Source organism: Squalius cephalus, assembly GCF_949319135.1.
Source record: "Squalius cephalus genome assembly, chromosome: 25".
NCBI classification, from domain to species: domain Eukaryota; kingdom Metazoa; phylum Chordata; class Actinopteri; order Cypriniformes; family Leuciscidae; genus Squalius; species Squalius cephalus.
In genome coordinates, this window is record NC_137146.1 from 6,663,844 (window position 1) to 6,688,394 (window position 24,551).

General features: G+C 37.7%; 1 protein-coding gene across 2 annotated transcripts in view; it reads left to right on the top strand.

Annotated features, from left to right (window-relative positions):
• Positions 1 to 994: 994 nt before the first annotated feature.
• The window catches only part of mmp16a (matrix metallopeptidase 16a (membrane-inserted)), a 63,502-nt gene continuing 39,945 nt past the window's right edge, over positions 995 to 24,551 (top strand). For both annotated transcript variants that reach the window (XM_079862384.1, XM_079862385.1), the window contains exons 1-2: positions 995 to 1,304; positions 9,011 to 9,546. In XM_079862384.1, the coding sequence (XP_079718510.1) occupies positions 9,436 to 9,546 (111 nt within the window). In that variant the 5' untranslated portion in view covers positions 995 to 1,304; positions 9,011 to 9,435. The remainder of the gene's footprint in view (positions 1,305 to 9,010; positions 9,547 to 24,551) is intronic.

The window sequence follows — 24,551 nt, forward strand, 5'->3', positions numbered from 1 at the left end:
CGGGAACTGGCATCCCTCAGGTCGCATGGCTCAGTCATGCTGCTTCCAGGCCATAATCAGCCTAGCTGAGATGTGAACTGTGACAACAGCCCAAACCATCCCATTTCTCATGGGAGAAAGACAGCCTGGATGTAATACCAGATCTTTCTTGATGGTGGTCTTTCGGGAAAATAAATAAACTAATAAAATAAATCAAGTTTGAAAGATGTTTGGTACAATGAAAGCATGGACAAACCCACCAGTGGCAAAATGACAATGAGAACCCATAGAAAGTTAATTTTTTCTCCTATTGCGGATTTTACAATTTTGTTGCCATGGACTCATGCAATATGATCTATTGGCAAGCGACTCCCTTCCTAAAATAAAGGCAGCTTTGAAACTGTGAAAAATATATAAAAAGTTTAAAACATTAGATTTTTTTTAACCCACAACTAAATACGTTCAGAGAATCAAAAACCTAAAAAGAAACCAAGATTGCAACCAAGATCTCAAGATCTTCCAAAACCAAATGATCTGAGTTTAAATTTTGTGTAGCCTACTCTAACTGTAGCCTATCTCAAGAATCGTCTCAAACGTGTCTCATCTATCCTATATATAAGAGAACGTAAAATGCTTAAATGAAACAAACAAGGCCTGGTTTCACAGCTTAAGCTAGGATCAAGGTTATTTTTGTAAACGAAAACCGAAAGACTAAAACTATTGGTCAACATTTTTTTCGTAAACTAGAAATTTCAACATAAATGAAAAACTAAACCTAAACGAAACTAACAACAGTTAATGAAAAACTAAATGAAATAAAATAATAATTAGCAAAAAATAAGTAGGCTATAAATCGTTTTCGTAATAAGCTCTATATCCTACCGGAAAATCACGTTTTTCCATTGGACTGCGCTACTTTATTTTTCAATGTAAACACGCGCTAGACACACATGTACAAGCGTACATTTGGAGCGTCTCGAGCCACGGTTACAAAAAAAAGCCGTGCACACCGCCAAGCGAAATGGTGTCTTTGCGCCGCACGACTGCCCACACCGCAATGACGTAATTTTGCCGCGCGCAACTTCACGCTCGTGCGGACGCGGCGACTAGGCTACAAACCTAGCTTAAAACGCGGCACTCAAGTTAAAATAAGTTCAACTTTTAAAAGAACTTTTTTCTCGAGACCTTGTGCCTTTTCCCCATTCCACTGCCTGCTTCTCGCGTTTTTCAAAGCAAAATGTTTTCTGTGTAAACCAGCTTAAGAAGCAGAAATGGCTAAATACTTATTTCCATCATGCCTTGACCTTATGTGGACCTAATTCCAGGTAAGATAACCATCTCATGTGAATAAGATAGGCAACCACACATATTAGACAGGATAGGCTAATATGACACTGAGCAGAAAACGAAAAAAAAAAAAAAAAAAATAGCATGTCTAGCCCACAAACAGACACATTTTCAGAGTAGAAGTAAACTAAATGTCTGGTCTGAATAGAACACATGAATACTGTACGAGTATAAATATGAGTATATGACATTGAAGTCATTTAGTTCATTTAGGACATTTACGTAGCTTTTATCATGCCTTAGAAACAAACATTTCTGGTGTGCATCTTGAGACAAAACAATGACACTGATATATTTTAAGATATGTCAGTGCAAGTTGATTTCCATTAAAACAGCTCAAACATGCGTTTTAGTCTTAATCTTAAGCCTCGTCTGTGAAACCAGGGGTAAGAAAACCATTAAGGTAGTTAACTATAAAAGAGCAATCTCTAAGCAATAACATTTTACTTTGCTCTTTGATGATTCATATGTCAGACAGATCTATCAATATATGACATCAACCTTCTCATTTGATAGCGTACAACAGTAAACTCCTTTATTTCACTAATGAGCAAGACAAACAATACATCATTCAATACACTCTGTAAAAACAACAGCATAAGTGTGGGAGTAATTGGCTTCAAGTTGAAGTTTAGATCTCAATACTGATCCGGGCTGGACACGAATGGTCAAGCTCATAAAACCAGAACTAGGTAAACCTGATACACTTTTACTTTAAAGATGCATGAAAAAGTAGGCTATATGAAAAACAATGCAATATATTATTGAATCCAATCCAGTTTATGTTATTTCCCCACTCATTTCTATGTTTAATAAATGCACAAAATAATATTGTTTGTGTACTATTAGTGTAGGCAGGTTATTTGTTCAATTGTTGTGAAAATCAGATCAAATTTATGCATAAATTCTTTATCCTGCAACTGTATATTTTGACTTTGAGAACTGTTCATTCTGCACTGCTAACAGAGATATTGTAATAATCCAGTTGAGTTCTGCTGGATTTTGAAAGCAAACATGAAAGTCTGACTGAATTATTGATCAGCAAGGATAGATTCTGCAAAAACACGCGGGTCAGACTATCCATCACACCTTCTCAGCCTTGATTTCCTCTCCACTCAAATCAGATATCACAAGCTATGACATTAATGTACAGTATAATCACATTGGTTGCCATTAAATGGTGACTTGTGATTTACAAGACCGGGTATTTCAGTTCAATATGCGTGTAGCTGTAATGTAACAAGCTTGCTCTACTTATTAAAAGCCTGAGTTTGCAAACATTGCTAGGCTATTGAGTCTGCAGACCATATTTAATATTTAATCACTCAGCAATTTAGTGGAAAAGGCCAAATCATTTTTAACACTTTAAAGGTTGCACCAAGTATTTTTTCCACTTGAAAAATGTTTTACACTAAAATAAATTCATAGACTTTTCCAAAAATGTTTAAAATGAGATGGAAGTCTCCATTTGTCCAGGAAAAAAGGATTTGTTTTCTTCTGAAACTGAAAGTCAAACGGTGCAGTTTATCATCATTAGCAACACCAAGTGGAATTGCAAATGAATAAATAAATAAATAAATTCCAAACAAAGTTTACCAAGTCTACCAAACACAGTCCTACACAGTTCGTAGATGGAAAAAGATGGCAATATATTTCAATGTTTTTGTGTTCACTGGCAAGAAGTTTGCATTCTCTTGCAAACGTTTTGCGTTCGCATGTCAAATTTTTGCCTTCGCTTGCAAAAAATTTTGTGAGCAAACACAAAACTGGTGATGAAAATAAAATGAAAAGGAAGAAATACATATTTATTTAATAGTTTTTCCATCACCATATCCCTTTAGGGGCTCCGTACAGTCGTGCCCTAAAATCGCACCATTGGTTGAGGTAATGTCAGGTTTCTGAAACAGACTGTAATACCATTTGCTACCACTAGAGTCACAGATATTACACATTGCACCTATAAGCCTGGTAAACACTGTACGATTTTGCCGTCTGAGACAAATTTTGCAAATCCTAAAAAATCCTTGGGTAAAATCTGAAGTATATGATCGTTAGTTTGACATGCTTACAGACAGCCGATTAATGACAGTTGCAATAAAATTTTACCTCTGATGAAATTCTGGCAGTGTCAGAAGATTTGACTTACAGTCCTACAATGTGGCTCCTCCTACGATGACCATCAAATTGTCTTCGTTTTTCAAGACAAGCCATGCTTTCAGTCCAATCCAATAAAAAAAATATTAAAGTTCACTGGTGTTTTAGAACTGGATGAGAAGTTTACACTCTTAGAATAAAAGGTTAAATGGGGTTCTATAATGAACTAAATTTAAATTTAAACAACACTAATTAATTAAAACTAAATCCATAAAATGATGGGAACCCCTAAAACATTCTATAACCTTTTCTTTTAAGAGTGTAAAGGCAATCCCCTGGGACACAAATGTCTGTCATCCTTTGTCCTGTTTTCAACAGCTCTCATTACGCATTTAACATTTAGAACGATGGCGCGCACTTGATGTTTCGGCCAAAACCACCATGGCACTTCCAGCAGGAACCTGACAGGCCCTGGAGACAATGCGTCTCATTACCCTCACTTACCCCAGCAGGAGGGCATCTTGCCCCCTCACAGATGGTTCGGGAACCTGGACGGCGTCCACAAGCACCAGAATGACCGAGGCAGTGTCAGCTTCCGGAACTCTGACCATCCGTCTTTTGACGTCTGCGGTCATGACAACAAAACACACTCTCCCACTGACATATGCATAGTGACACATGGATACATCCCGCACAAACACACTCAAACCCGTTTCAACAAACGGATGACAGACACCCTATAGACCGCGGCTGATTTATTGGCCGGATGTTATGCGCGACCGTGCTTGCATGTTTAATCACATTATGTAAATATCGTGTTTGTCATGCTATTGTGCACATGTTCGCTGGTATTAGGTTGTTTTTATGCTCCATCTGTCCTCTAAAGTCATTCTATAACCACAGCTGGACTTAAAACCAGACTTTCAGTAGGAAAAAAGCCCAGACATTTTTTCAGCCAATTAAAACCGGAGGCTGTATTGTGATTTCAAGGGGGACATTATCTCTACACTGATGTTTAAAGCCTGGCTTTCTGAAGAGTCTGTAAGGTCTGACCTCAATCTGACCCTGTGGTCTGACTGCGTTTTATAACTGTCAGTGAGTCTGTGCCATTGCTGGATCTACAAAAGTCTCTGAAGAAATTACATGCTTCTAAACCTTAAGCCTGCCTGCCATCATTTATATATAAAAAATCACTTTTGAACAGATAGATGGATGGATGGATGGATAGATATGTTGGATGGATGGATGGATGGATGGATGGAGAGATATGATGGGTGGGTGGGTGGGTGGGTGGGTGGGTGGATGGATGGATAGATCGATATAATGGATGGGTGGATGGATGGATGGATGGATGGATGGATGAATGTATGGATGGGTGGGTGGATGGATGGGTGGGTGGATGGGTGGCTGGATGGATAGATAGATAGATAGATAGATCGATATAATGGATGGGTGGATGGATGGATAGATCGATATAATGGATGGGTGGGTGGATGGATGGGTGGGTGGATGGATAGATCGATATAATGGATGGGTGGATGGATGGATGGTTGGATAGATAGATAGATAGATATAATGGACAGTTTTTAATTGCAAATCTAGATTTTTTCCTGATGCATGTCTCTAAGAAAAAGGAGTGCAAATGGAGATTACGCTGGAAAGAGGGTGGGAGAAAAGAAGAATAGGATGGCGAGAGAGGGAGAGAGAGTGATGCATGATGGGTCGCCAGGAGATATGGCCAAATGCTTAACCCACACATGTGAAGCCTGAACCTGTTCAAAGCATTTTTGGCTGGTCTGTGAAGGAAGCAGAAGGAGCGTTTTGAACCAGGCAGTCAAAGAGGCGCGTTCTGAATGGGGGGAGCAGATGCAGTTATAACACAAGAAGTGAGACTGAGAGGGAAGGTTATACGGGCCAGCACAGTATCATTGCTGGAACAGAGGAACCACAGAGTCTTCAATCTCTATCTGTGAAGTACAGCGCAAGACAGAGAGAGAGACTGCAGTACAACCAGAGCGAGCAAAAACAGAATGAGAGATGGTCAGAGAAAGAGAAAGAGGCGCAGATGGTTGCTGAAATGTGTGAGTGCTCTAGTTTAGGATGTCATCATTATTGCGTGTCAACGATAAATGCCAGAATTGAAATGATGGCACCTGCTCATTTCTCTTTCTTTAGCACAACTGCCCAGCAAACGTAAAACACTTCCACAGATTTGCATATTGGTTGCAGTTATAGTAAAGTAGGCAACATAGGCTACAATGTTTCTGGAATATTTTATTTAGGTTTTAATGTAATCTATATGTTTCAAAAACATAGTGAAATCAAAACCATATCACAATGTTATTTGTCCTTGTCAGTGTTGTTATTGTTGACCTAAAACTAAAACTATTCAAAATCATTTTTGTTAATTGACATAAAACTGAAACAAAATAAAATATAAATATTAGATTAAAAACTTAAAGAAAAAAAAAATTAGAATAATTATATAATAAATAAATTAGAAATATTAACAAACAAAAGCTAATAAAAATGACAAAAGCACGTGTGTGTGTGTGTGTGTGTGTGTGTGTGTGTGTGTGTGTGTGTGTGTGTGTGTGTGTGTGTGTGTGTGTGTGTGTGTGAAAAACAATGCACCTTTTTATAAAAACATGTATTTCTTATGTTAAAAAACATCTGTAAGATATCAGTATGGCAACATTAGATACATGTTTTTACAACATGCTATACTTTGCTGGGTGAGTTCTCAGTTTACCTCAAAAGACCTTTTGCACAACCAATTTGATGAGCACTTCATGTTCGTCTTCACTGGCTGATCTCCACTCATGTGGCTGAAATGTGACGGTTATAGATCCAAACAGAGAGTCATTGGCAGAGTTTATGGATTTGAATCAACAGAGCAATTATCCACTGCACAGCAAAACACTAAATCAAAAGCAGCAAAAGCACAGTTCTGATAGTTTCTTAACCCAAATGACTGTTACTGTTCAAACTAACAAAGCAAAAGTTTTATGATTATTCGGAACGTTTTAATATCATACCTGCATGTTTTAAAGGGATAGTTCACTTTGAAATTAAATTTTGGTATGTTTTAGCTTAACTCAAGGGCATGCAAGATGTAGGCGTCTTTGTTTCCACAGTAGTTTCAATTTTGATATTTTTAGGTCAAACCGTTCTTGTCTGTCAGTCATATAATGCAGGTCTATGGTCACCACCTCAAAGAGCATGCACAGAGTCCAAATTAAACAATTCCCCATCGTAAGTACACATTGATGCCCTAAGACACGAAACAAGCGGTTTGTGTGAGAAAACGAACAGTATTTATATCGTTTTTACCTCTTATAACACAACCACGTCCAAGTGATCTGAGGGCGCGCGCGCTTCCTGGTGTGTGACGTGTGCGCGCATTCTGGCTTAGTCTGCGCAAGCACCGGAAAGTGTACAAGAGGTAAAAACGATATAAATACTGTTCGTTTTCACACACAAACCGCTCGTTTCGTGTCTTAGGCCATCAATGTGTACTTACGATGGGGAATTGTTTAATTTGGACTCTGTGCATGCTCTTTGAGGTGGTGACCATAGACCTGCATTATATGACTGACAGACAAGAACGGTTTGACCTAAAAATATCAAAATTGAAACTACTGCGGAAACAAAGACACCTACATCTTGGATGCCCTTGAGGTAAGCTAAAACATACCAAAATTTAATTTCAAAGTGAACTATCCCTTTAAGGTGATGCTCATGCTAGACTTAGCAAGCACCAATAGGCCTATGTTTAAGCGGAAAGCTGTTATTGGTCGGTGGAAAGCCGGCATGTTTCCTGCGGTCAGTGACGTGTGAGATCAACGGTTGTAGTTTCACAGATGTTAGTCCCAAGTTTACAGAGAATAGCTTATTCCCTGCAGTCTCATGCAAATTGAAACCTCATTAGATGTCCATGCCGTACCCTGCTGCTCTGCTTTTTTCCCATCGCATTTGCCTCTAAGTAGAAAATCATTGATCTGCGACATTTAATCTGATTTTCTTTTCTTTTTCGCCCTTGATGTACGTGTTCACACTGAGATGGAGATGGGCTTGTTTTGCACTCATATCTTTGGAATGTTCCCTGTAAGAGAGGAATGCACACTTGATACATTGCACTTTTTTAAGAGTGTTGAAATAAATTGTGTCGAGCAACAATAAATGTAACACACAAGCAAAAGTTTGCTCTGTTCAGGATCTGGATGATTTTATTTGATTTTCCTCTAAACCACTAGATGGCACAAAAAGTTGCCGCAACACTTTCCGAAACATCCGCTTTTCAGAATGCACGTGGAAATTTGGCTGATCCTTGATGTGATCGCGGACAGCAGCGCAAAGGTGATTCTGCACTAATTTGATCGATTATTTGACGTTTTTTAAAAATGTTGTAGATTTAAGTAGCAAATGAAAAGCGCTAAAATTATTGAATATATTTTGAGACAAAGGACTTAATGATTTTAATATCAGAAGAATGTGTAAAAGTGTGGTATCTGGGGTAAAAGGCGCCCCCTGCTGTTGGGGCGAAAGGCACAATAGTTAACATGATAATAAACAGCTGGCTGACTTTTCCATTTGTTGACATGCAGATTAGATTCAGATGGCATCATATATTAAGTTGGGTGTCTACGTTAGATATAATCACATAAATATAATTAAACCATCATGTTTAAGAATATTATATTAATCATATCATATAATAAAATGTAATTTAGCCTATTGTTACTGTAAATCTATATTAAATTATTACGGGATCTACAATGCTTTCAGAATCTTTACTTTTTAAAATAATTTTGTTTCTGTATTTTTTAAATATATTTTTATATTAATAACAGAAAATAGAACAAACTTTGCTAAAGTGATTGTTTTAACTTAGACATTATTAAAAACATATTATTTTAGCTAAAGTGTTTGTAGCAGTACTTTGTGACTTTTGCCCCATGCTTGTGTGCCTTTTACTGTGCGGGGTTTTAAACAAACAAGATTTATGATTTATTTTCACACAAAATATGTTGCTCTGTCAATGTTCAATCCAATTTTTGGTAAAATAAAGTAAAGTGTTAAAATAAAGTGTAACCCAATATTTTTTCTGCAATCAATCATACACTATGTGAGTAGTGAAAAGCACATTTGTCTTAAGGTGTGCCTGTACCCTACATTAAAAGTGGGGAAATTGTGATGTCCCATTCTTTGTATGGGAGCTGTAAGAAAGCACGAGAGATGCCCTCTAGTGGACATGAACGGTACACTGCATGTCAAAAGGCATCCAAGGAAGGGTAGCCAAGATTTCTTGTAAACACAAAAGGATAAAGAATAAATTATGTAATCTTTATTACATACTGTATATATAACACATATAGAATATACATAATATCTCTCTCTATAACTAATATAAAGTTGATAACAAAAATAAATGTATTATTAATTTTAGTCACTGCTACAACTACTGGGCTACTACTACTACTGATAAAATAATAATAAAAAAAATTATTGTTAAATGTTTTTATCAATATTAGTATAATACTACAGTAGGTGTAATTTACTCCAGTTTGGTGTTGTGTTTCTGATCTAGGATTCCGTGACGTTGCTCTCCGTGGGTTCTCCGCTGAGGTGGGATTGAGAGCGGAGCTCAGTGCGCATGCTCAGAAGGGAGAGGTATGGTTGAAAACTCGCAGTCCATCGCGCTGAGCAGAAGAGGAGCAGAACAACTAAATGTGACTTATCTGAGCATCATCATCATCACATCTGCGCCTCCGGGAGACAAAGACGAGACGAACTCTAAAGGAGCAAACAACGCGATCAGCAGAGCCTCCCGGAGTGATATGATATTATTATTATTATATCTCTCGACGTGACGACTGTTTGCCTGCCTCTAATGTTTCCATCCCACTGAGACCAGAGGGAATTATTCCTTCTTTTGTTCTTTGGTATTTTTATTTTTATTTTTATTGACTATTAATAAAAGCAAGCAGCCAAAACGATTAAATACGGGTCATTATGGTTTTGTTAACACTGAATAATAGAAGAGGGTTGAATTGCTTGTGCGCGCAGTTCTTGCTGTGGATTTTATGTGCTGTGGACGGTGAGGAGCAGCAATTCAGTGTGGAGGTAAGAGATCCACACAGGAGATGATGATGATGATGATGCTGATGTCCTTCACATCTCTATGTTCATAACAAACCCTGCGCTGGACTGAGCATTTTGCATGAAAACTTCTATGCAATTCACGCTTTGCACGTTAACCTCCCCATAACACACCAATTCAAAGTTTATTAAATGATAACAATACTACTAGCCTAAGAACGCAGCAGGAATGGATTGTCTTGTTATTTCTGAGACTTGTTGGCGAATGCTTACTATAATATTACAAGACCGAAGGTGTAGGATTTATAGGCTACATAACTTAATGTAAACATCTTAAGTATGTTAAATAATGTATCACGCATTTGTGAAATAGGGTCACACACTCACAGTCTAAATTAGTGTTCATGTTACAGTGCAATTGCTTAGTAATTAAAAAGCAGCATGCAATTTATGTTGTGAAGCATAGGCTACACTTTTGTAATGCATTTTAGGCTATTCTCAGTCTAATTGTTTATGTATTCAAAAACATAGAGAAGCGCTTGTTTAGTTGCACCTCTGACTTATTGTGTGGCACACTTCCATAATTCCAGTCCAGAAGCTCTTCTCTTTTCCTGCTGCTCTGGACACACAAACACACACACACACACATTGAGGTTTGTTCTATTGGCACAATCTGATTCCCGAAAGGGCGGAATAAATCAACTCTACATGACTTGATATCCGGCCAGTAACCAGAAGAAGTCAACCTGTCATTACAGCCTAAATATTGTAACGGTAAACATGCTGTTACAGTTCAACTTTTCATTTTTATTAGAAATGCAGCATAGAAAGCTTTCGCCTTTGAAACGTGCCAACATTATAAAAGTCCACTGTGAATTTACAGTCGGTCAGAAGTTATGCTCAAATGAGACAGCTGTTTGTGTTGTTTGGAGTAGTGAAGTGTGTTCAGGGCAAAGTTTTTCTCCATAGTTTATAATGACTCAAGCGCTGGATGGTGTTGCAGAGGCAGACCGCCTGTTTATGAGCTTGACAGTTCTGTCAGATGCCCTTTATGTCTTTAAGGAGCCTAAAATCTGCGGTAAAGCAAACAATAGCTTGAGACGCCTTAAATTTTCATTCTGACAACTGGTATTCCTTCTGTCTCTTAGAAGATTGCTATTTTAGACCCTTTGAGATTAGAGGCTTTCTCAGGACAGCAGCAATTCTGTAAGATTTTACAGTACCGTGTACTTTGAAGTCTCCAGTCACCATGTATTTAAGCACCCAGTCATATAAATTAGAATTTTGAGACAACTCAATGAGAAGCGAAGTGGAAAACAGATTATATCAATCAAATCATCTTGATACAAACTTCTTCACTGGACTGACTTTGATTTATTTAATGGCATCTATGGTTCCATAGAGAACCTTTAAGATCTTCACTCTTAAAATGAAAGGTTCTAAAAGGGGTTTTCACAGCGATGCCATAGAAGAACCATTTTTTGGTTTCCCAAAGAACCTTTCGGTGAACAGTTCTTAAAAGAACCATGTTTTTTCCTTTTGTGCAGTGGATAGGTTCCATGGATGTTAAAGGTTCTTCATGTAACCAGTGATGCCAATAAAGAATCTTTGATTTTTTTTTTTAAGAGTATAGAGAAAAAGTGTTCTTCAGATTAGAAAAAAGAAAAAAATCTTTCTTTTAAGAACTGTTCCCTCAAAGGTTCTTTTGGGAACCTGAATGGTTATGCTTGAAAAAATACCCTTTCCAAACCTTTATTTTTGAGAGAGTAATTGATAGTTTACTCAAAAAATTTTAATTCTGCCATCGTTTACTCACCCTCATGTCATTCCAAACCAGTATGACTTTTGTTCTCCTGCAGAGCACACACACAAATGTCTCATACAATGAAAGTCAATGGGGTCCAATATTGCTTGGACCCCAACATTCTTCAAAAAATATATATTTTTTGTGTTCAGCAGACTCATACCGGTTTGGAATGACATTAGGGTGAGTAAATTATGACAGAGCTTTCATTTTTAGGCGAACTATCCCTTTAAGAAAGCCTTGTGGCATTCAAACATTGAATCTGCCAGGGTAAAAGAACATAGAGCAGACAGACAGAATGCATTTTCCACTTGTCTGATGTTATAAACGGACGCTGATGTAAAAACATTGAAGTTTATTGGCGCGGTTTGGCTTTGTATGGTCTGCTGGTGTGGCAGTGGCAGAGGTTTATATTGGTAGCTTCCTGTGCGCACACAAAAATACAGGGGTAAGATGAGTCTCTGTCTTTCTAAATGACGGATCTGTGCGTTAGCCGGAGTTTAACCTAAATCTGTCCAGGTTTTGATGGCGGAGCAGCGGTCGGCTGACATTCTGACCGTCTCTGTGGGACTGAGGTCAGGAGCTGATTGGTCACTGGGCAACAGCATCACATCAAATATCTGCCGACTTGTGTTCCACACGATTAACACTGTTTTACCAGACACATTTAACTAGTTTTATTGTGTTATGGTTCAATATCTATTCAAATGTACAATGCACACACTCTCAGTACAGGAGAGAAAAGGTCTCTCTCTCTCTCTCTCGCTCTCTCTCTCTCTCTCTCTCTCTCTCTCTCTCTCATGCTTGCTCGCTTTCGGTCTCTGTGTGTGTGTTTTGGAGAGAGACATTATTAATAGTGTGACAGACAGACAAAAGAGGGATTTAACTAGTGTGCAGCAAAGGCAGTGAGGTGTGTTATAAAAGAAACCATTGACAAACTATTTGGTCTTTCAGAAAGCCAAATTATTAAGAGCTGACAATGGACATGTAATCTTTTCTTGGCAGTTCTCGCGCTCTCTATACGTATTGCTCTCTGGAGGTCTTTACGAGGCTTTCAGTTGAAGAATGGCCTCCCAGAACCAGCCGAGAAGTTATCTCTTGGGGACACAACTGATTTATTTTTTTAATTAAAAAGAAAGATTTATTAAATGGAAAAAGTTGTATTAATATAATTCGTTTAGATTATGGGGCGTTATTTCATTCATTGTATAGATTTAAGTCATCATGTGTTACGAAAAAGCTGTAAAATAGCGCCAGAGCTGTCAGTCAACAAAAAGTGTCACTGTGAACAGATAAAGCTCTGTCTCACCTCTCCAACAAAGCCGTATTCTCTGCAGAATGACATGTTTGGATGATGTTTGTCACTTCGTATAACATGATGTGTGTGTGAATAGAGTTCAGATAGAGTTCAGCCTCCAACTTTCTATGGTAGTGTCTTTCATTTTGCTAATGTTGCGTTAAAACAAGAGCGAATGTTATTTCTGCCGCCATGGCCACAGTGGTTCACCCCCAAAAATACACATGCATATGCACTGGATGTATAGGGCCGGGTGATATTATGACCCTTTTAATGATATTCAATATATATAACATAATATTTATGTATTTGCTCTGAAATGACCCAAAAGTGACCAATCTTTTTTTACCAAATCTGCACACAAAAAAAACCAATGCAAGAATTAAACAAATTTTCCATTGATATTAATCAACATAACATCACATCCCAATAAACTGCAATATTTACCTACAAATATTTTACTGAAACATTTTACTATGTGAAAAACACTATGCTGAGACTTCCATTAACGTTCTTGAGTGACAAGATAACGCAAACAAGTTGCTGATTTGAACTGATTCACATAGATAAATTGAATCAAATAAAATATTTTGTAAATATTTATTATATTGCCTAGCTCTAATTATATGCCAGTGTTTTGGGGATAAAAAAATATTATGTGGAGACTTTCATGAACATTTTTGAGTGATTGAATCAGAGCTTAATTGATTCATACAAATGCTGATTCATATAGATGAATTGAACAAACTCTGATGCTACTTTGAAAAATCAAAGATGCTACTAAAACTGTTTTAAAGCTCTCATACTTGAGAGTCATAAGACAAAGAAAAGATTGTCATCTCAAACATTTCATAAATATTCAATATATCACCCTGCCATTATTATACATTGGGGTTGAACAATATGCGGAGTTAAATAAAAAATTAGCACTCTCATTCTGACAACCAACACATCTCACTCAGACATTTACAAAGTATTCAAAATATCACCTAGCTCCTAGTATGCCAGTGTTTTGGGTTGAATATGTCAGATTATAGGTCTATATTTAGATAATCTGTGTATCACATTATTCCGAGGCACGCTTTGGATTTTGTCACACTCATACAAGCCACTTGCACGTATAATACACACACATTTTCTCTCATGCTCAGCTCTCAACGCAACACACAGCTTCAAAGAGAATACACAATGCGCAACTCATCCCATAAGCCCTTCGCTTTAACTTTACATGTGTACTAGAGGCCTTGAGTTCTGTCTATTTCACTGCCTGACACTTCCGATCACAAGAACCCTTTGAATAATGGAGACATTTGACTTGGTCGGTTTTGTTCCTGAGTGCAACATTAAAGTCTCTTTTGATGGCGCATGAATGAACAGAAGCTCAAATGTTCATTAGATCGTGTTTATTCATTTGCAGTGTTTGTGAGAGTCTTGAGGCCTACTGTGGACATGAGTAGATTGTTGACCTTTTATCAGCTTTTTATACACAAGATCCTCCTACTGTATGTGTCTGCATGTTTGTGTATGCATCAATGCATGCATGCTTTGTGTCATCATGTGTATTTCCAGGAAAGATCGTATAGTGCTCTGTGTTTCATGTAGCATGTTGCGTTCACACATGGTCTCTCTGATGTCAGTTTGGCTCTGCGCTGCGAGCAGATTTTCGCTGTGGAGGGGACGACACATCCGTCTGTTTATCTGTCAGAATCCTGTGAGAACTAAAGCGCACCAACCCAAACACAGTCGCAAACCTAACGCGCGATTCTGTCTGTATATGCAATGCCCTATTTCTAGCTTTCTTACTCCCCGGACGTTATTTTCGTTCTTTTCTGTCTCACTCACGCCGTCCCTTGCTGTTTTACTTGGCGTAATGTTTGTGTGCTGAAAGAGACTGTTGCTCTTCAATCTTTAATGGCACGGGTGATTGCTGGTGTTGAACAGACGCACATGACACTATCGGCCCTCTTGAGATGTTTGGGGTTTTCTATTGACACCGTTGGGACCTGGAAAAAATGTTCTTGCAGCTCAATCCGGTGATGACTGGATGCCAAGCTCACTTCTATAGCACAGCCACTGACTACACTGTAAAAACTAACAATGTGGTATTTCGACATGACCTGACCCTTGAAAATGACTTTTGTTGGTGCAACCGAAGGTAGTCAGGTTTAGTCATATAAAATCATATACCATTTTTAAAATCTTTCAAAACCATTCACATTTTACAGTATACTGTACATTTAAAATAACATAATACGACACTACTAATGATACTGTCAAATAAATATAATAATAAATTTGTATTTATTTCGTTTTTTGGGAGAAATATGTTCTTTTAGATTTCATGAGGTTCTGTATGTGTGGAATACCCGAATGATTTACTACATTTGCCAAAAAAAATGTGCAGTACAACAGGAGCACAATGTGTGAAATACTTTTTTCCTCAATGCAGTGAACTGAAATTGACCTTTCATTTCAAGTGTGACGAATGAAATGGAAGCAAAAGCCACAATGTTAACATCTAATCCATGCTTAATTAATAATTTAAAAAGTCAAAACATAAGACATGAAGAAACCCAGCAAGCAATAGCCGTCATTTTCAGCACATCTATAGACCCGATGTAGTCCAAGCTATGAGTAATCCACTTCTAGCCAAAATAACCTTGAATTTGGTTACATGTCGTTTATGACAAATAACTGCGACATGTATGATATTCCATCATGTAAACAAAGTCAACAGTGATTACAAGGTGTTTGGTTTCATTTCTTTGACATGTTCTATGCGTAGCCTGTGCATCTATTCTTGGGCTATAGTTAGATGTCTATTACATTTTCACTGACAGTCCAAATTTTGCCTTGTTTTAGACTAGAAGTCAAGGCTGTGTTTGGACGGCTATTCAACGTCTTTTAAATGCAACATTGCTTGCTGGGAATGAACTTAATTAATTAATCATTTAAAAAGTCAAAACATAAGACATAAGAAATAAGCACGCCACAGGATTTGTACTGTAGCATACTGCTTCACATATACTATGAAATATTAGAACATACAGTACATAGTATGCAGTATGCTAGTATTCAATTCTGAACATGTAGCAACAGACACAAACCTCTCTCTGGAGGGAATGAACTGCGAATGAATGAAAATGTTTTGTTTGGAACTGGGTCGAGGGGTTAAAAGCATGCTAGACCCGTTATAGAACTGTGACATTCTCTGACATTTGGCCAAAACAGTCGGCAGCGGTTGATGGAGGGCATGAGACGGAGGGGGTAGCCATGGAGATCCCTTGTGCGATATGACGGTTTGGTATGTGTCCGGATTAATAATTTAGTGCGTGTGAAAACGGATACCAGAGAGCGATAGCCCTTACACACACACACTTACACTCATTTAAGCACAAGTGACGCAAGAGATCCGTTGTGTCTGGTGTCACAGCTCAGCTAAAACACACAGCAGTTAAGCACCATTGTGTGAAACGTTCCGTTTTTAATATAAGCCACACTATGTGCTTATATTATAAATATATATAAACACACATATATAACACGTATGTATGTATGGAGGCAGCAAAACAGTCATGACGACTCAAATTGCATGATGGGACAAACGCCCATAATGATCTAGTTGAATTATCTGGAAAAGTTCTGAGCAACTTGATTAGGAATTGCTAAAATAATGACTGTTTTCACTCAGGTTTCCTCAAACACTCCCCTCATCTGCCATTGGTCAATCTCCCGTCCCAAACTCACCCCACTGGTTGAGCCAATGTTGCTGTTGCCGGGCTGGTCGGGATGTTCAAACAAACACCACAGAGCCAAACCTTTACACTTACGCTAAAAAAAATAGACTTTCACCTCTAAAGATGAACAAAGGATTTCACAGGATAGAATCAGAAGTTTTTTGACTACCCAAACAACAGTCACTTATTTATCTGTTATCTATATTACATCTGTACATGTTGCCATGGTCCCATCCTCTCTCTGAGGGTTTCTCGTTGCTAATGAAGCATTAGAACGGCATTTAGGGTTCAGCTTTGATGTTTCTATGAGGCTAATTAGGCCTCGTTTGGATTATTAGCTAGTGATCCATGAAACGCATCAGCTCTGAAAGTTCACTGGTGTGGTTCAGCGATCAGAGTACGGCATCAGGTCTGCTCCAGCCTGAATCATATCATGTGTGATTTTGGTTGAGCTTTTTGGACTTCAATAATAAAGTAGTAAAAAAAAATTGCACAATCACAATAATTATCCTGATTAATGGTCACATGGCATTTATGGATCAGGTGATTGGCTCAAAAAAGTTTCCACAAAAAAGTGCCTATGAGCAAAGATGACAGCAAGCATCTCATATACTTCCAGAAAGTCCTGCAATAGCCAAGTAACTGTCATTGAGATGAATGGAAATGTTAAGGATGTCTTTCTCATTGACTAGTTTGCTATTCCAAACACAGAATGAATTGAGCACTGATTGGTTACAAAAATGAAAATGTATTTAAAATAAACTGAAAAGGAACAGTTTCCAGCAAATCTAACAAACCGGGAATGAATGGGTTGGGAGAGTTAAAGGTAGGGTAGGCAATTTTCGGAGAGGCTAGCAACAGTAAGCTAGCTTTGAAAGCATAAGATCCCGCCCTCCTTTCAGAGCGTCTCCAAAGCCACACCTCCTTCAAAACACATTTTGTGTCAAATTATTGATTTATTTGGTAGGTAGCCATGTAATAAGCGGGATAATGTAGAACGAGACGGTTGTTATAGCGAATACAACCCCTTCAGGCTGATTCCTGATCAGCCTGTTGGGGTTGTATTCGCTATAACAACCGCCTCGCTCTACATTCTCCCTTACATATACATATAAATACATTTAGACCACTTAACTTAGTGATTGCTATCAGGATGTGAAGAGACTTTCAACCAGCATTACAAAGAATGTTTCTGGAACAAATCACATACCCTGCCTTTAAAGGTAAAAGGTTGAATATCTGGGCTAATGACTGAAAGTTTGTAGGATTGAACTGCAAATGTGTCTTTCAGTTAAAAAAAAAAGTGTATAGTAAGGTGCTTTTGACAGCAGCATCTGTCAAGTAAATAAAAGTCAATCTCACCAAAATACTGTATAGGCGACATGTATGCCCAAAGCTTTTTGTTCATTTGCGACACAGTCCACATCCAAAGAGCCTACGTATTTTGTGTCCTTGTTGTGGTTTTTAATGGCCCAAATCTTCTTGAAGCTGCACCAAACATGTTAAGCGTTCCAAAATCCAAAACCACCTCTCTCCCTCTAGAGGTCCCCGGGGGTAAAAAGTCCTCAGAAAACCTCTTCCCTTCTCTTAAAGACACAGTAACTTAGAATAAATATGGCAAAATGTACAAGTCATACACTTTACCACATCACAGAATAATCCATAGTATAGAATATATCTTTGAATGAATCTGTCTTTACTGTGTTAAATGTGTTTCTGCTCTGATATGAAGTGACTGACAGAGAAGTGTAAGAAAACATTGACCTGCTGTGTGGAGTTCAGCTGTCTATCATGAGCAGATAAAAGAGGGCATATATCACAGGAAAACAGAACGAGTAAACGAGTTAACACACCAGTGAGGGCTGAACCTTAAGAGCCAAACAAACATCTTGAATTATCCTTCTCTTTTCCTTCGCTCGTCCTGTTTCTTTTTTTCCCCTCGCTAATTATATGTGGTGTGACAAAGCAAGTGCACAGTATGAGAATGTTTGAATGCCAGCTAGCATTCTATAAATCTCCTATTCGGGCAGGAGAGCGGTGTAGTACATTTTAGGACAAATGAGATACTGATGACTCTTAATGAAATTAAATAATTATGATTGATCACATGATTTCGATATCGATAAATAAATTAAATACAGCCTCAAAACTTTTTTTTTAAGTTATTCATTTATTTTATTATTTCTAAACTAATCTGTGACCAGTTTGTAAACCCCTGCCCTTTAACACTTGTTTTTTAATTATTTATTTATTTATTTATTATTATTACTATTATTACCATTATTAATTGTACACTATTTTTTCTAAACTTGCCTGTGAACAGTTTGGAAACCCCTGCCCTTTAAAACTATTTTTATTATTATTATTCATTTATTAATTATTATTATTATTCATTTTACAAAAAAAAATCTAAACTCGTCTGTGACCAGTTTGTAGACCCCTGCCCTTTAAAACATTTTTTTTTAAAACATTCATCTATTTTATTAATTATTATTATTATTAATTTTACACTGTTTTTTCTAAATGTTCGAAAACCTCTGCCTTACAGATTAGCTATTTAGCCATTGTTTAAAGATGGAGTTTGTGATTTATGCTCCACTACTGGCAACAGCATTGCAAAAGTAATGATTTCAAACAAGTTTCCATTGATTTGGACAAACAAATAATCCCACAACACTGGTTAAGCCAATGTCGTTTTGCCTAAACCAGTCATGCCTTTCAAACAAACAGATTGCAATTCCATTTGGTGCCAGAAATGGCACACTTCACTTTTAAAAAATAATACAGCCTTTCTAAAACCTTGCCAATATTTAACGCAATAATGCACCATACCTCCCACAGATTAAGCTGAGGTTCACTCTGTTTATTTATACTCGTGGTTTTTGCCAGGATTTCAGGTCTTTTGCAACCTTTGGGGTTTTATTGAGGTTTTGAAACAAAGCCTGAAAATGTGAAGCGTTGGGCGTAGACGCTGGGCAGCAATAGCTGTGTTGCGTTGTGCAATCAAATAATGGCACCTCTGCACAATGCCGCTCACGAAAAACGTGACACGTTTGCTGCTCTGGTTTTGTTTCCTCACTCACTTCAGGTCTGTGCATTATGCAACACCTCATCACTTATGTGTTTGTGAACCTGCACTCGCATAGATCCACTTGGATCCTGTTCCAACATCAAATTAGGTAATGATTTTTATTCATGAAGTCAGACTTTCAGTGCCAAATGCCTGTGCCAGGTAAAAGCATGATTCTTGTGCAGGGGTAAAAACCTCTGACGATAACAGATCACTGTTGAGCGAACAGCATGCTGTGAGTGAATGCAAACACAGGATATATTAGCAGAGTGTTACACTTTCCTGGCCAGACATGCCATTGGCCAGGGGTGAAGGTCGACCAGTAGGCAGAGGGAATTCTGTGAGGAAATACTCAATGTATTGGTCAAGTTGGCAGGTCTCTGTGTGTTATACTGTACATATTTTAGCTGACCCCTGAATCATATCTAGAGGAAAATTGAAATGCTCAGATGTTGCTCTTTCATACCTCAGTAGATCTAATGGAATTCTCCATTCCAGTATCACCATCGTCAGATGTTTCTACTAAAACTTGTTTGTAGAGAAAAAAAAAAAAACACACAAATGAGACTGCTGCTGACATATACACTCACCTAAAGGATTATTAGGAACACCTGTTCAATTTCTCATTAATGCAATTATCTAATCAACCAATCACATGGCAGTTGCTTCAATGCATTTAGGGGTGTGGTCCTGGTCAAGACAATCTCCTGAACTCCAAACTGAATGTCAGAATGGGAAAGAAAGGTGATTTAAGCAATTTTGAGCGTGGCATGGTTGTTGGTGCCAGACGGGCCGGTCTGAGTATTTCACAATCTGCTCAGTTACTGGGATTTTCACGCACAACCATTTCTAGGGTTTACAAAGAATGGTGTGAAAAGGGAAAAACATCCAGTATGCGTCAGTCCTGTGGGCGAAAATGCCTTGTTGATGCTTGAGGTCAGAGGAGAATGGGCCGACTGATTCAAGCTGATAGAAGAGCAACTTTGACTGAAATAACCACTCGTTACAACCGAGGTATGCAGCAAAGCATTTGTGAAGCCACAACACGCACAACCTTGAGGCGGATGGGCTACAACAGCAGAAGACCCCACCAGGTACCACTCATCTCCACTACAAATAGGAAAAAGAGGCTACAATTTGCACAAGCTCACCAAAATTGGACAGTTGAAGACTGGAAAAATGTTGCCTGGTCTGATGAGTCTCGATTTCTGTTGAGACATTCAGATGGTAGAGTCAGAATTTGGCGTAAACAGAATGAGAACATGGATCCATCATGCCTTGTTACCACTGTGCAGGCTGGTGGTGGTGGTGTAATGGTGTGGGGGATGTTTTCTTGGCACACTTTAGGCCCCTTAGTGCCAATTGGGCATTGTTTAAATGCCACGGCCTACCTGAGCATTGTTTCTGACCATGTCCATCCCTTTATGACCACCATTTACCCATCCTCTGATGGCTACTTCCAGCAGGATAATGCACCATGTCACAAAGCTCGAATCATTTCAAATTGGTTTCTTGAACATGACAATGAGTTCACTGTACTAAAATGGCCCCCACAGTCACCAGATCTCAACCCAATAGAGCATCTTTGGGATGTGGTGGAACAGGAGCTTCATGCCCTGGATGTGCATCCCACAAATCTCCATCAACTGCAAGATGCTATCCTATCAATATGGGCCAACATTTCTAAAGAATGCTTTCAGCACCTTGTTGAATCAATGCCACATAGAATTAAGGCAGTTCTGAAGGCAAAAGGGGGTCAAACACAGTATTAGTATGGTGTTCCTAATAATCCTTTAGGTGAGTGTAGTAAGATTAAACTTGGAATGTTGGAGTTTGATATAATTTGATAAGAAATGTTTTAGTTTATATTGAAATAGTTCTGATTGCAGACTTTGTATCTTGGTGAATCCGAGCACAGTTTGAGACACTGTTGAGGTCTTTTCTGAAAATCTGGACACATTTACTAAGGTGATCATGTTGATGATGTTGATCAGCTATTAAAAAATAGTTTTCGGTAATTAAAATAAAACTGATATACATATAAATATTAGATAATGAACTTCAAACTTTAATGAAAATTAGAAATGTTGCCTTGGCAGCTAACTTGAAATAAGTTTATCTAATCACTTCACGACCACTAAAAAGTATGTTTTATATAGTATGAATGTGTGTAGTATGAATGTAATCTGGATAAATCCGCCATGTTGTCATTATCATGTGACCTACCAGCGTTTGTTGTGTCATTTCACTGCCATTGTCCTGTCCTGTCCTGTGGCCTCATGGGAATGTAAAGTGTCCATTGAATACACGCTTCAGAACCTCACCAGAAGTAGTAGGTCATCCGGGTGCTTTTTACCTACTCTTTTATGAGTTCTGTGAATTCAGACATACTTCTTTTGTCACATACTGTTTTTTGCCTACTATATAGTAGGAAAGTATGCGATTTCAGATGCAGCCATAGTGGTTGGGATGGGATACGCACTCGTCAGCACCATCGTAACTTCCGGTCTGATACTGCTGACCTGGTGCTGCTGTCCTCAGTCTGCTGTGATGTGTGGTCACCTGACCGCTACAGGTTCCTTTAGGCATTGACAGTGGTGCCATAAAAAATGCATAATTCCCAGTGAACAGCTTCGAATAGAACGTCACGTGTTGTCATCTCGAGATTATAGTAATTACGCCATTGCGTGAACGCAGCATAACACACCTCAGCTAATTATTATCCTTGTGATGCATAACACATAAAACAACTTAAGTGAATCAAGTCCTTTTGATTACTAAGTGTGTAATGGAGATATATTCATGTGACTGTGATATACTGTATTAAGCTTTCTGCCAGGTACACAGAACAACCTGAATTTGTTCTTTATTCTTACTTGGGCTTGATGACATTCTCACCATTCCTGGTAAATAACATAAAAAGGTTGTGTGGCGTTGTGTTGAAGTCTTAAAAGTTAGTAACCTAATTTTCTTCAAGACTGGTTCTAACTTTTCAAAGTCAGTTACAGAAAAAGGTAGTTTGGTCTAATCTAAATCTGAAAAGTAAGAGTGATTACCTCTTGTATAAGGTCAAACTAGTTATTACGACACAGTTTTAACATAGAGGCTAAGTTTATGCAACTGGCCGCTGCACTTTAAAGTATAAGTACATACTTGTGCATTAAACTCCTTAACATGATTTACCAAAGTAGATTATGTTCCTGTATCAATTTCCTTGTTGACCACAAACAACATTCATTTCAACCTATCAAACCTTATTTTTAGAGCTATCATTCCCATTGATTTTATGGGATGGGTTGGCTTATGATTACAAATAAACAATGTTGATCCAGGAACGTCATACTTGGGTAAATTGTGTAATGCGTTTTAGTTTAGTATGTCATAAAATTAAGTTTGCCAGCTCCAGGACCTTTAAAAAACAACTACAATGCTGAATCTCACATAGAAATGTCTAGATCATATTTCACCCCAAAATTAAAAGACAAAAATGAAAAAAAATAAAATAAATTAGCATATGAAAATTATACTTGGCTTATTTTGCATAAATATCATCCTCATTACAGTAAGGCAAAATAAATATCATTCTCATTACTGAAAATGATCCACAATGGAAAAATCTGCTTCATTTTCTTTATGAAAATATAATTAAAAGCACAGAAGGTACAGAAACTCAGTTTAAGATATGATTAAATATAAGCCAGTTATATCTTTGCACATGGGCTACAATGACTCATTTAACTGTTTTTCTTAATGCAAAGTTTTATGAGAAGTTTTTTTATATTTATTTTTTATTATGTCGAATTCTGCTCATAGGGGATGAAACAACTAAAAACACCCTAACACCATTTGCTCAAGGAAGTTGTCAATTCTTTAATACTTTTATATCCTAACATTATCTATTCTACTAACCAATAAAACGACCATCAACAGCCAATCAAAATTCAGCAGTTGAAATTTGACACCAAAACAACTACAGGATCTATGATCATTTTGGCATTTTTCATTTTTTTTGTGTGGTTTTGGGGTGAAATATGACTTTCTTGAGAGTTTTTGTTAGACTCACACCACAATACCTTTTTAAGAGCCAGATGACCTTAATGTACAGAGCAGAGGTGATTCAACCTCTCTCTTGTGCATTTGTGTGTTTATATAGTGGACTTCTCTTTAACACAGCCACATGGACTTTAGTAAAGGGCACATTAGGACAGGGTTGTTCTTATAGCCAGAGGAGAGATCTGAGCAGAACTACAGAGGTGATGATTCACACACACACACACACACACACACACACACACACACACACACACACACACACACACACGTTGGGTTTCCATGTTTTATGGGGACTTTCCATAGACATAATGTTTTTTATACTGTACAAAATGAAATATTGTGTCCTCTAACCCAAACCCTACCTCACAGAACACTTTTTGCATTTTTACATTTTCAAAAATTATAATTTAGTATGATTTATAAGCTGTTTTCCTCATGGGGACCAAGGTCAAAAGTGACTTGTATCACTATCTTTGTGGGGACCACACACACACACACACACACACACACAGTGTCATGACGAGGGTTGTAGAGTTGTGATGAATTTGGCTGTTGGCTGAAGGCAGCAGATGGGTCAGCAGAGGATCCGTGTAAGCACTTCCTACTGCTTCTCTCTGGCATTAATGAGAAAACCACTTCAAAACAAACTCAACGTTCTTTTCAATCTGCTAATGGCAGTAACGGTAGCAGCCGCCATGTTTCTACAGAAAACTCTTTCAGCATGAGTTAGTTCAGCTATGCTAATAATAATAGAATTATATCTGGATTATGTGTAGATTATTAACTGCATATATTAGTTTTTCTCTCAATTTCATAAGAAACTGTCAGAATGAGTTATTTTAGATATGCTAAGAAAAAATTATAATTCAGTTATATTAAATTATATATACAGTTATATTATATTATATTACAGTGAACCACAATGTAGTTGCGTACAAATGTAAATAGTAATTCTTATTACACATTCTTATTATACGCGATTCTGATTGGTCGATTATGGAATTTTGCTGTGAAATCTTTATGGAAGTAATGTGTAATGATTCTCTCTCTCTCTCTCTCTCTCTCTTT